The sequence below is a fragment of the Heterodontus francisci genome, chromosome 18 (genome assembly GCF_036365525.1).
Source record: "Heterodontus francisci isolate sHetFra1 chromosome 18, sHetFra1.hap1, whole genome shotgun sequence".
Taxonomy (NCBI): Eukaryota; Metazoa; Chordata; class Chondrichthyes; order Heterodontiformes; family Heterodontidae; genus Heterodontus; species Heterodontus francisci.
In genome coordinates, this window is record NC_090388.1 from 23,421,534 (window position 1) to 23,435,586 (window position 14,053).

At 42.1% G+C, this 14,053-nt stretch overlaps 1 protein-coding gene across 1 annotated transcript in view; it reads right to left on the reverse strand.

The window, feature by feature from the left end:
- The window catches only part of LOC137379502 (receptor-type tyrosine-protein phosphatase R-like), a 239,121-nt gene that overhangs the window by 182,908 nt on the left and 42,160 nt on the right, over positions 1 to 14,053 (reverse strand). Inside the window, exons 3-4 of the mRNA XM_068050422.1 lie at positions 2,891 to 3,004; positions 1,871 to 2,026 (exon numbers count right to left, since the gene is read on the reverse strand). Coding sequence (XP_067906523.1) covers positions 1,871 to 2,026; positions 2,891 to 3,004 — 270 coding nt within the window. The remainder of the gene's footprint in view (positions 1 to 1,870; positions 2,027 to 2,890; positions 3,005 to 14,053) is intronic.

A 14,053-nucleotide genomic window follows, 5' to 3' on the forward strand; every position in this document is an offset into this window, starting at 1 on the left:
TTGATGCCAAATGCTGCATTAATTTCTTAATTGATTGGTGTCCTCTAATGTGTTAAGTTATTAACTTGTTGTTGTCTGCTGCTTTTTAAAGTTATTCAGTGGTGTCTGCTGCTCCATTCATTTATTTATTTACTGGTGCCTATTTAGCAGAGCTGCAAAGTTCATCTGTATCCTTTCGTTACCATCATTGAGGTGCACTATATGTGGTTTGTACTGGTTACTATGGATTCAGCATTCCTCTTGCAATTGCAGTGTTTTAAAACAAATCAATATTTATTCTGGGTCTCAGGCCTCATTTACGCCAGACCGGTGAGCTGCAAACATCTGCTAGGCATCTTCAGGCAACTCATTGCCAACAGCAGCCCTCAGGTAGGTCCTGGAGGTGAGGTAGGTGTGAAAGAGATTTGGAGGGAGGGGGCTAGGTGATTAGGAAATAGAGGGAGGCAGCAGCAATTGGGAGCTTGAGCAAGCAGTCACCAGCAATGACCTGTGGTTTTAATGTGGAGTTGGAAGGATCGCTTCTCCCATTTCCACATTCAAGTAAGTATTTCTAACAAAACATACTTTTTTTGATGGCAGCCTGCAATAGTTCCCTTAAGGATTGCTTATTAGCCCACATCTAAACCTAAATGCAGTCAGCCCAGCCTAATTTCACAAAAATATACATGTAAAAAAAACTTGCATTTAAATAGCATTTTTCACAACCAGATGTCTCAAAGCACTTTACATCCAATTAAGTACTTTTGAAGTGTAGTCACTGTTGCAATTTAGGAAATGCTGCAGCCAATTTGCACACAGCACACTCCCACAAACAACAATCTGATAATGACCAGATAATCTGTTTCTGTGATGTTGATTGAGGGATAAATATTGACCAGGACACTGGGGATAATGCCCCTGCTCTTCTTCAAAATAGTGCAGTGAGATCTTTTATACCCACTCGAGCAGGCAGATGGGCCTTGATTTAACACCTCATCCGAAAAACAGCACCTCTGACAGTGCAGCACTTGCTCAGTGCTGCACTGGAATGTCAGCCTTCATTTTTGTGTTAAAGCCTGGAGTATGACTTGAACTCAGAACCTTGTGACTTAGAAGCAAGAATGCTACCAGCTGAGCCAGCCTACATTGGGAAATAAGTACATTATTGGGGCACAGTAGAGAGAGCTTCACTCTGCCTTTGACTCTGTTAAGTCTTATTTTGGAGTGCTGAATATGAATAGCAGTTTCTAACCATGTACAAATGTTCCAATATTCCAGTACAGAGTACAGACATCTTGTATAGTAAACATAGGAACTGCTAGACAAAAGAGACCATTCTGGTCTCTCTTCCCTTGCTCATTGTTTCTCATCTTCAAAAGCACAAAACAATATTAGGAATAATATTTCCTATTCTTAGAATACATTTCATATTCAGCCATTGTTCTGTAAAAGATTTAGCCACATGCTAAAAGTAAAATCATTGTTCTATCCAGGGATGGGTCCGTTGGTCAATATAAAAAAAAAAGAAATACAAACACAAATAAGAAGGAACTGCTTCTGGCAACTAGTCTAAACTTTAATCAAACCAAATCTTATTTGCAACTTTAGAGCAATATAGAATAACAGCTGCTACTGTTTAGTGTTAAAGTACCAAGAAACTAACTGAATGGAGGTAATCGTAGCATTATTTGTTGCTCAGACCTATTGCTGTCTGTCACCTGTTTCCTATCCTTTCTTTAATGAGTTTTTTTTTTAAGGACAACCTGAAGCTACTCAGATTGGCAGCTCAGCTCAACTTAGAAGTGTCTGGCTCAACCAACAAGTTTTCCAAAATAGGTACAGATATGCTTATATTCCTTGTCATGACTGTCAAAAGTGAACTGTTGCTTACCTCAGGTGTAACCTGTGTTATGCCGAACTCTGAAAGACTTTGGTGCAGCATATTTACATTGAGCGATTGCATCACTTCTTCAGAAGGCATCGGATCTAACATGCCACTTTTATCATTCATTGAAGATATATAAAATTCAATGCAGTTTTTCTTTCCCTGTGTGATTTTCCAAACATAAAAATAAAGATGACAATGACATTTTTGGTTAAATAATTCGTACAACTCTCAGCTCATTTCTGTTTATGGAAAGAATGACTTTACATACTACCTACAGTACTGTGTAGTTTAGCTATATAATTTGTGTATGCATGTCTTTTTACATTTTGCAGATAGTTTATATATATATATACCTATAATCTACAGGACGGCATCTATAGGGTTACATGAATATCCAAAACAAAAATCGAGTAAGAAAAAGCAGCAGTGCTCCAGGACTCATTTATTCATCAATTATTCTCCATTTGTGAGATATATAATCAGAATTTATTGCTGACAGATTATAAAAGCCAAGGAGACAAGAGGGAGAATGGAATGGATTATTGTAGTGTCTTTCATAAAGCCGCTAGTGTGACTGCACACATTGGGGTCCATTAGTTCTTGTCTGTCTTCATTAACTCTACTCAGGGTTTCAAGCAAATGCCAACAATATTGAATATGACAGTGTTGTAGCTGTTAATTTGTCCTTTAACGTTATGAAGCACATTTATGCATATTGAAAAGAAAAGCACAATATGTTTGCAAAGTATTGTTTTTCTTCTGTGGTAGCTGATACGTGATCAAGCTTTAGATGAATAACTTATCCAATGGCAGTGGAAGGTTGATCAGACACAATGCTTTACCCTCTAATATTTTAGAAAGACAGTATCTTCTCTGCAACGTGGTACTGTGATACTGTGAGGCAATATTACTGGGTTTACCAGAACAATACATAATATCTTTTTACCAAATCAAGAGGCTAATGTGGATGGATGCTTCAAATATAGTTGCTCACTGACTTTTAGCAGCTGGAAGGTAACTTACATTAAGGTGATTAATATGTACTTGCTGTGGTAAAAGACCCAAGGCAGCAGCTATTCCTTCACGGAATATCCGAAGTAAGGTGACGTTCAATTTTCTTACGTCCATTTGCACAGCCTGTAGAAAAGAGCAAGATAAAATTCAACCAAGGTGGCCATGAATAATTCCTTGAAGTTTTCATTAAGAGAATTCCATACCTGAAAAACTCTTAAAACATCTTAAAATATACAGGACAGCATCGATAGGGTTACATATAATATTTAAAAAAGGAAACAAATCTAACTAAAACACAAGGTCGGGGTGGGGGCCGAAAATGGACACAAGGATCACGATACACCAACTTCATTCATGCTGCCTGCTCCGTTGAATGATTTCCATGTCCAGCCAGCGCTAAACGCGCTGTTCGTTGGCTAGACACATCAGTAGCGTGGCCAATATCGTGGGTGGCTAGCATCACTTAAAGTTAGCCTGTACTGCATAAAGCTAGCCTGTACCTCTTAAAGGGGAGTTTGAGATTTGAGATCTTGAAACAGAATAAATGAATGAGCTTAACAATGAGTCTTGGTTTCAATGTAGCTTTTTCTTTGTCTCATCATCGCATGTGGGAAGGGACATTTGCAGCTTAGGAGATACAAGAGGAAAAAGTTCAAAGTTGACCACAGCAAAGAAATATATAGAATAAGAGAAAAAGACAGACAACTTGTTAACAGCTGGAGTTATGAGAGGAATCAGACAACAAGCCTTTTCTTATATTGCATCCAAGGACCCTGGTTAGTTGCTAGATAAGTCTCGAAGCAATGCTCAAAATTTAGAGTTTGAGAATTGTTGAGACTGGTTGGGGAAATTGTAAGTATTTGGTACAACAAAGGAATGAATCTTCTTGGGAGGTTTGGCAATAGGGATATGAAAGTTCCATTTGAAGCTAAAGGAGATAGCTTTAGTTACTTGCTGGTGAATTTTGCCTTGGAAGCAATTCGTTCATGTTTGAAACATTTTTTTAATATTTACTCTTTTCACAAATGCTTATTACCAGCAAAGATGCACCTGTATCTAATTAATTCAGTTGGTTGTTTGAAGAAAAGAATCAAAGATATATAGGGCTAAAAAATTGAATGTGGCCCATTAACTGGCACAGGGATCGCGATGCATGATTACCCTGTGCCCAATCGAGGTAATGCAGGCAGCACGCAAACTTTACATTGCCCGCTCATCAACATGATTGTAGCACACATTCCAATGCTAAACACGCTGCTGGCTGGCTCCTGGCCTGTACTTCTGAAAGGCAGCCTGCCCTTTTAAAGGGGAGGTGATTCAGGCTATAGCAGCTGGTGGAACTGTTAATGAATGGCTTTGAGGGAAGGAATAACACTACTAATGAAGCAACAGGACAGAGAGAAGGCTTCCAGATTCTCTGATGCAGTGCTGCAGGCCTTAGTCCAGGAGAACCAAAAGGAGGAGAGAGGTCACATTGCTGCAGGGGGCCAGGAGGCCCTCAAGCTAAACCATGCAAAGGCAATGAAAGCATACAAGGCGTGCCCCTACTGGGTTTACCATCTTGGTTTTAAGAGTTGAAAACTGATCTGTTTTTGCTTCCATATTCTCCTTTTTCTCAAGCCAATTTCTGCTTCATCTACATCCATCCTTTATCTCCCTAGCCTGTAAGTGTTACTAGACCCAAGATTCTGAGTTCAAGGTCTCTGTATTAATTCATAGTCGTCAGCCATCACTGTGGCTTCTCTCACCCATGTAATTCTTTGCTGCTCAATATGGGTTCTTATGTTGACTGGGATGCTATTTTTAAATTCTTCTAATAGAATCATCTCTGTCAGATTTTCATAGGAGGGTTCTAGCATGAGAGATCAGATCCAGCGATTGAAAGCCATGTTTTTAATTCTTTCCAATTCAGTGTTGATTTGGACAGGTCTCTTCCTACTGTATCTGAATTTATGTCAATAGGCTTCAGGTACTAACTTGTACACATTTAGAATTTCTGTTTTAGTCTGGTTGTCATATATATTAATGACTTGGATGTGAATGTAGGGGGCATGATTAGTAAGTTTGCAGATGACACCAAAATTGGTGGTATAGTGGACAGTGAAGAAGGTTGTCTAAGGTTACAACAGGATATAGATCAACTATAGTTGGGAAAGTGGGCAAGGGATTGGCAAATGGAATTTAATGCAGACAAGTGCGAAGTGATGCATTTTGGGAAGTTAAACCAGGGCAGGACATATACAGTGAATGGCAGGGCCTGGGGAGTGTTGTTGAGCAGAAAGACCTTGGGGTGCAAGTATATAGTTCCCTGAAAGTGGAAACACAGGTAGACAGGGTGGTGAAGGCGGCGTATGGCATGCTTGCCTTCATCGGCCGAGGCATTGAGTGCAAGAGTTGGGATGTCATGTTACAGTGGTACATAACGTTGATTAGGCCGCATTTGGAGTACTTTGTGCAGTTCTGGTTACCAAACTACAGGAAAGATGTGATTAAGTTAGAGAGGGTGCAGAAAAGATTCACAAGGATGTTACCAAGTTTGGAAGGCTTGAGTTATAAAGAGAGATTGGATAGGCTGGGTCTGTTTTCCCTGGAGAGAAGGAGGCTGAGAGGGGACATAATAGAGGTATATAAAATCATGAGAGCCATAGATAGGGTAGATAGCCAGAGTCTGTTTCCCATGGTAAGGGTAACTAAAACTAGAGGGCATAGATTTAAGGTGAGAGGGAGGAGGTTTAAAGGGGATCAAAGGGGTAAATTTTTCACACAAAGAATAGTGGGTATCTGGAATAAGCTGCCAGAGGAGGTGGTGGAGGCAGGAACAGTAGCAACATTTAAGAAGCATCTGGACAGGTGCTTGAATGAGCAAGGCATAGAGGGATATGGAATTAATGCAGGCTGGTGGGATTAGTATAGATAGGCATTATGGTCGGCATGGACGCGATGGGCCAAAGGGCTTGTTTCTATGCTATGCTATGACTCTATGACTCTACGACTCAATGACAGTAGATGGCCACGGAGGTAAATTCCAGGAGTTTGGTCCCGAGTGCAACAAAAAGTTCAATGATCTTCCACAAGAGTGACCAAGGCCAGTCAATGCATCTTCCAAAGACATCTTGTACCCACCACATCAACTTCACGCTGTTTAATGAGTCATACCCCCAGCAACAATCTCCAGCAATCAGAACTCATGCCTAGCATTCATATGCTCCATCTTACACTCACACAATTACCACTGCTGCAAGCTTCGCACTCACATTTGACAGCTTCTGGCTATTCAGCTAGGGCAGGAACATCACCCAAACATATTGCAACACTGATACTCTTCCCTCTCTCATACAGGCCAAGGTCACACATAACAGGAGGCAGCAGCAGAGAATTGGTGGGAGACAGACACACTTGTATCTCCTGAGCCCTCTGGAGGAGACAGTGCTCCACATTATATGGCCAGATGTGACTGAAGCCGCAGCATCCGGCATCACCAAAAACATTCAGGATGACGGTATGTTCATGTTCAGATACTTTCCTGCCTTATGAACTTTCACTAATCTTAATTCACCCTCATTCTACTATCTGACATGACGAGTAAGCTGCAAATGGTGTGTCCATGAACCTTTTGCTTCCCATTCCATCCACCTTCCTTCATCCCAACCCTCCTCTTTTGCATTTCTGCTCTCAAGATACCCAGGACCTGCCATCTGGCCTCATCTGGTGCAGCCTCACCATCAAAGGTGTGAGCAAGAGCATACATCTGATGAACAAGCGCCATCACTTGATCTGACAGTCTCAGCGACCGGCTCAGATACTGGCACTGCACGTACTTTAGAGGGTAGTATAGAGTTAGGATCAGAACATGATGAGTCAAAGTGGGCTGCAGTCTGGTCAGGGGCAAAAAGGATAGCAGGTGTGCTTGCTGCCCAAAGGACGAGGTCGCAGACAAGTTCTGCTGCAAGGGCCCAGATGAGGATGTCAATGGGGCGGTGTACAGGAGAACGTTGACGGGCATGCACACAGAGATACTTGGTGCAGTGGCAGGCCAGCCACAGATCCTGTTGTCATCATCAAGGGCATGGAGGAATCTGGCTCCAAATTGGCACAGGGCTTTGCGCACAGCTTGGAGTCCATCCTTTCCAGCATGAACTTGGTGGCCAACTCCATGGGAGCACTTGAAGACCCAGCTGTGATGCAGCATCTAGTGGCCGATGTCTCAGCTTTCATTGCAACACAGGTCAAACCCATGCAACATTTCAGTGCTGTAATGGAAGCTCAGACTGAGGTCATGAGATCTATGCTTGTTGCAGACTCAGACTGCTGCCATCATGGGTGCAAATATCAGTGCTCAGAGAGCCACACAGGCTCTTACAGCAGTCCAGCAAACTGTGCTCCAACAGATTACTAAGATTGCTGAGGCGACGTCCCAGGAAGTGGCAGTGGCTCCATGGTGCATGATCCTGCTGTCCACTCTCAGGATGACAGCATTCATGATCCCACCACTGCCACTTCGCCAGCACCCTTGCTGTTGCCTCTCAGCTTGCCATCCAAGACTACTGCCAACCATACCAAGATAGTGCAGTCCGAAGCTGGATCCTCAAGGCCCAGAGCTGCTTAAGGTCATCCTGCAAGGCCATCTGCAGGCTCCGCAACTGAAAGTCAGAAGCTGTCCACCAGCCATGTTGCAGCCACTGGGGTAGCACAGCATAGGAGCACTAGGACAGGCAAGGGCACCTGCAAGCAGTCACTAGGGGAAAGCATAATGCTGAAGAGTTCAATCTTGTATTATTGAAAGTATTTTCAGATAAAGTTATGATGGAATGGTTTTTTGTCATGTCTTTTCTTTCAGGATTTTGGCCAAGAGGTAGCTGTGATAGTATGTGGCAGAGGGATGGAGAGGTGGCAAATTATGGAGCTGCAGTGATGTGAGTGGGGATCAGAATTTAGGGGAACTGGAGTCTGATTAGTCACTTGCGGACAGCCCATCCAGAGCGAAGGGGGATCAGATGCCTTCTTCCTTCTAGCTCCTCCTACTCCTCCTCTTCCTCCTCCTCCTCACAAGATCCATGCCCAACAGCCTGTTGGCAATAGCTGTACCCTCATGATAGCGAGATTATGGAGGAGGCTGCAGGCCACCACAAATTTGGAGACATGATCTGGTGAGGTCCAGGTAGCGGAATCATTGTTTTAGGATGCTGATGGTCTGCTCCACGATGTTCCTGGTGGCAGCATGGTTCTCGCTCACTCACGCTGTCTACGTGGTCGAGTGGCAGAGGGGAGTTATGAGCCATGTGTAGAGCAGGTAGCCACTGTCACCAAGCAGCCAGTCTCTGATTCATCATGGTGGCACAAATAGGGTGGGAACGGGAACAGTGTAGGATGAAAGTGCATGCTCCTAGGATAGCAGGAATTCACCAATATGATGTTCCGTGCATGGCCGCACACCAACTACACATTAAGGGAGTGATGTACCACAACCACGAAGGCTACCTCCCCAGTAATAAGTAAGAGTTCAGTGATCACCTCCTTGGTGAAATATAGCCACCTCAGATACTGCTCCTGACTGAAATGGAGGTAGGAGAAGTGCTCTCTTAAAATATAGCTGGGTATGGCCTCCTATTGAGAGCCTCTTCCTCTTCCCTCTGTGCACAGCTTCCCCTTTGCAGCCTGTGCTCCATCTCCCTGTCTTGCTGCAGCAAAAGAGACTGCAACAATCGTCCCAGTAGTGTTAGCAGGCTTTCTGCTGACAGGCATTCAAAGCCCTCTGAACTCTGTAAAAGTAAAGCACAGTCCCTTCTGACTCCAACACCTCTTCAGAACTCTTCCAACAATGCAGTACTTCCACTCACTCTGCAACAGCGGTTCAGCCACCATTTTCACCTTTCCAGGCTTCCATAGAGCAGACACCAGCGGTGCTACGGAGCCAAACTTGTGGCCATAATTTCTTTGTCTTTTAACCTCTAAAGCAAACATATCAGTTCACTCTACTGAGAGATTTTAATGTAACATATCGTAAAAATTATTCTATCCTTCTATTTGTAGGAGTTTGACATTTATAATTGGATGCAAAATGAGACAGAAAGCAACCCAGAGGCTTTAAATGTTTGATAAGACTTTGCTGGTTTTTAAATGACCTTCACTCCACTGGAAGACGAAGAAGGTGAAATCTACTGTGGCAGACATAAATGTTTTGAATTGTAAACAGTTGCCTTGGTTATTATTACAAAAGAGGAAATGGCTGATACCTTTTCTTGGATGGAAAGGTTAAATGTTGAATTGCAATTAATATGTATCTGCATACTTCTAGGTATGGATGATTATGAAACCTCTTCCTGTACAAATTAGAACATAAAACGTGTTTCCTGCTGTTACAGCTATGCCTGCTATGTTAATTAGCAGTAGCTTGTTTCTTCTGCACTTAAAATGTCTCTTGAGTTCCTATTTGATTATATTATGTTTCCAGGGAAGGAAATCACTGTCTTGATGGATCATAGAAACGTTACTGCCAATGTTCTATACAAAATTAAGTGGAAGTAATATTGATATTGCTTCTCAGATGGGAGCAGCGCTTGTTAACACTTCAAGAATATTATGTCTTGAGGTTTGTGCTTCAAATTTTGCATAGTAACTGATTTTTAATGTCAAACAATTGCAGTTTAAAGCTCTTAGAAATTTTAATCCTTACCAGCATTCTGCTTTGAAGATATTGCAATTTTCATATTTCAAAAGCAATAAAACTAATTACTTACATTCCATTGTCTAATGCAAATCCTGCTTATATTTTCAGGAGGCTAGAACTTTTTTCAAGAACAACTGATAGCACTTTCGTGTTTTTGCAAATAATATAAATGATGCCAGCCTGAAGCAATACTAAATGTCAATATTATCCAACAGAAAAGGAGATGAATTTTACACTGTATAAGTAAATTATGAAAGCAGAGTGAGCGGACAAATAGTATCAAATCACTAATCTATTCATTTAATTGACAGGGTAGATGTCGAGAGGCTGATTCCCCTGGTTAGAGTCTAGAACTAGGGGATGTAGTCTCAGAAAAAGAGGTCAGCCATTTCAGATTGGTGTAAGGAGAGGTTTTCTCATTCAAAGGGTTGTAAATCTTTGGAATTCTTTGCCACAGAGGGCTGTGGATGCTCAGTTGATAGACAGTGATTGGTGGATTGGCACTTAAGGAATATGATGTTAGGGTGGGAAAGTGGAGCTGATGTAGAAGATCATCCATTATCTTACTAAATGACAATGCAGGCTCAAGAGGTCAAATGGCCTTCTCCTGTTACCATTTCTTATGTTCTTATGTTAATTGTATTAATTACCCATTTTTACAAGATTGCAATAATCACCTTTTAATACTTGAAGGATGCACTTGCAGAGAGCTGGCATGGATACGACTGGCCGAATGGCCTCCTTCTGTGCTGTAACCATTCAATGATTCTATGATTCATTATGATTCAATTCTTAGGTTTAAAGGGATCAAAGGGTATGGGGCGGAAGTGGGAACAGGTTACTGAGTTGGATGATCAGCCATGATCATAATGAATGGCGCAGCAGGCTCGAAGGGCCGAATGGCCTACTCCTGCTCCTATTTTCTATGTTTCTATTAGAACTTTAACATCACAGTAAAGCAGTTCTGATTTCTCTGTAGCGCTGAGGTTGGATTATAGTGTCAGCTGTGGCTCAGCTTGTAGCACTCTGGGTCACAAGGTTCCAGGATCAAGTTCTACTCCAGAGACTTGAGCACAAAAATCTAGGCTGATACATCAGTGCAGTACTGAGGGACTGCTGCACTGTTGGATGTGCCATCCACTTGATGTGATGCTAAACCAAGGCTCCAGATGTAAAAGTGCTCATGGCATGATTTCAAAAAGCAAAGGAGTTCTCCCCAGTGTCCTGCCCTGTATTTATCCCTCAATTAACATCACTAAAAAAATAGATCATCTGGTCATTATTACAATTCTGTCTATGGGAGCTTGCTGTGTGAAAATTGGCTGCTATGTTTTGTACATTATAACAGTAGTTCAATAGCTGTAAAGTGCTTTCAAAATGTCCTGTGGTCATGAAAGGCGCTATATAAATGCAAGTCTTTCTTCTGATCTTTATAGCTAAGGAGTCATTCTGGGTTCCAACTGTGGTTCAAAAGCAAAGCCCACCTGCCTGCTCCCCCCAACCCCCCAGACACTAGACAGATTTTATAGATGATACACAATTGTTTTTGAGATGTGTAACACCAGGTTCCCAGAGTCCTGATGCCAAAAATGAAAGTGAATTAATGTGTAGCGCTGTGACATCACCACATTAGCATCAAGAACAATGGAAATGGGAGCAAAACTCTAAACCAATTTCAGAATTACAAACATAATGCAGAATTGATCAGTTCTTCACACCTGCAGAAATTCACCCTCAAGGCCAGCTTGCTTCAGTGACACCAGCTTTGTCTTGGAGTCAGAAGCTTGTGGGTTCAAGTTCCTGTCACAAATCAAGGCTGACATTCACAGTCCGGGTGTGAGGGAGTGTACTGCATTGTTGGAAATGCCGACTTTTGGATGAGACATTAAACAAAGGCCTGTCTACCTGTTCAGGTGGATCTAATAAATTCCAAGGTGCTTTTTCAAAGAATATCATGAAGTTCTCCAACATTCATCCCGCAAACACATTAACTGGTCACTCACATCAATCCTGTTAGTGGGACCTGGCTGCGTGCTAATTGAATGCTGTGTTTGTCTACAAATGCAACAGTGATTATACTTCAAAAGTAATTCATAGGCTATGAAGTGCTTTGGAAGATCCTGAGAACAAAAACAGGTGCTATATATATATGCAGGCTACTTGCACAGTGCAACTGACATTTTCATACAGATACCAGTTTCAGGTGGAGGGTCAGCCTAAAGTAGAATAGCTGGGATTGTTCTCTTTAGAACAAAAGAAAATTTAGGGAAGATTTAATAGAAGTGTACAAGATTATGACAGACTTTGATAAATTAGACAAGGAAAAACTGTTCCCATTAACTAATGGTACAAGGATTAGGGTACACAAATTAAAGGTTTTGGGCAAGAGGAGCAAGGGGAATATGAGGAAGAACTTTTTTATATAGGGGTAGTAATGACCTGGAACTCACTGCCCACAAGGGTGGTGGAAGCAGAAACAATCAATGACATTGAAAGGAAAATGGATGGCCATTTGAAGTAAATAGACTTTCAGGGCTATGAGGATCGAGGGGGGGGAGTGGTACTGACTGAACAGCTCTGTGGAGAGGCAGTATGGACTGGATGGGCTGAATGGCCTCCTTCTGTGCCATAATTGACTATGATTCTAAATCCTCAGGACTCCTGAGTACACCAGCAAGAGATATTAGACCACCTCTAGAATATTGTCTTATATCCGTTCAAGTTTGTACCCAATGCAGTATAATTTGAGCTCAGGGGAAAACCAAGTTTTAAGTTTGCAGAAGGTCTAATGGAATACTCCAGGACTTTTCAAACCTTTCAATATTGTGGAATAGGAGGTGCCCTCATCACTCTCCTAACAATTAACATTAGCTGCCCCGGGAGTAGCTCTGGATACACTTTTGATTATGTATGCATGGAATGTCTTTGTCAGTGACCTCAGCAGTACTCAGAATAAGATGTCCCTGCCTGTCTCACTGTGGTTTCACCACACAGAAGCTCACATCTTATACAGATAGTAGTCTGAAATCATATCAGTAGTATATCTGCAGCCTAAGATACATTAATATTTGCAATGTATATAATGCTAATTTTGACTGCATTTTGTGGTCATAGCTCAAGGTTCATTTCATGGGTTAAAAAGAAAAAGATTTGCATTTGTGCAGCCCACTAGACCTGACTTACTAATATTTGGAAATCACATAATTAATCTTTGATATACCTTTCCTTTACCAACATTTCATTTGGTATTTTACCAAGTTCATATTGTCACACAAGAGCGAGAGTCCAGATGGCTGTGTTGTCTGCCTGGTGCAGGGGTTCGGGACATCTGCTCAGGGTTGGATAGGAAATTACAGTGGGAGGGGGAGGATCCAATTGTCATGGTCCATGTAGGTACCAATGACATAGGCAGGACAAGGAAAGAGGTTCTGCATGGTCGCAAAACCTCAAAGGTAATAATTTCTGAGCCATGTGCAAATTGGCATAGGGCAAATAAGATTAGAGAAATTAATGCATGGCTCAAAGACTGGTGTGGTAGAAGTGGGTTCCGGTTCGTGAGGCATTGGCACCGGTACTGGGGAAAGTGGTGGTTGTACCGTTGGGATGGTCTACAGCTGAACCGTGCTGGGGCTGGTGTTCTAGCAAGTCGCATAACTAGGGAAGTAGAGAGGGTTTTAAATTGAATAGTGGGGACAAATTTGGGTAGATATAGTAACAAGGAGTAGAGACAAGGCAAGAGAGAAAGGTATTACTATAGGAAATGATAAACAGACTGTGACAGGAAGGGACAGAGCGTACAAATCTAAGAGTAAATCAACAGATAAGGCTAGAGGTTACAAAAATAATAAAAGGACACAACTAAAGGCTCTGTATCTGAATGCACGTAGCATTTGAAACAAAACAGCGGAACTGAGAGCGCAGATAGAAATAAATAAGTACGATCTGATAGCCAATTCAGACATGGCTGCAGGATGACATGGACTGGGAACTGAATGTTGAACGGTACATGGCATTTAGGAAGGACAGGAAGCTTGGAAAAGGTGGAGGGGTAGTGCTGTTAATTAATGATGGTATTAGCACAATAGAGAGAAATGACCTAAGTTCAGGAGACCAGGATGTAGAAGCAGTTTGGGTAGAGATGAGAAATCATAAAGGCAAGAGGTCACTTGTGAGGGTGGTGTACAGGCCACCTAACATTAACTACACGGTAGGACGGGGTACAAAGGAAGAAAGGTACAGCGATAATTATGGGGGATTTTAAACTACATATAGACTGGAAAAATCGGATGGGCAGAGTTAGCCTAGCTGAGGAGAACATAGAATGTTTGCGGGATAGGTTCTTGGAATAATATGCTCTGGAGCCAGCCAGAGAGCAGGCTATACGAGACCTGGTAATGTGCAATGAGTTAGGATTAATTAATGAGCTCATAGTTAAGGCGCCCCTAGGTAGCAGCGATCATAATATGATTGAATTTTACATTCAGTTTGAGGGACAGAAGAGTGGG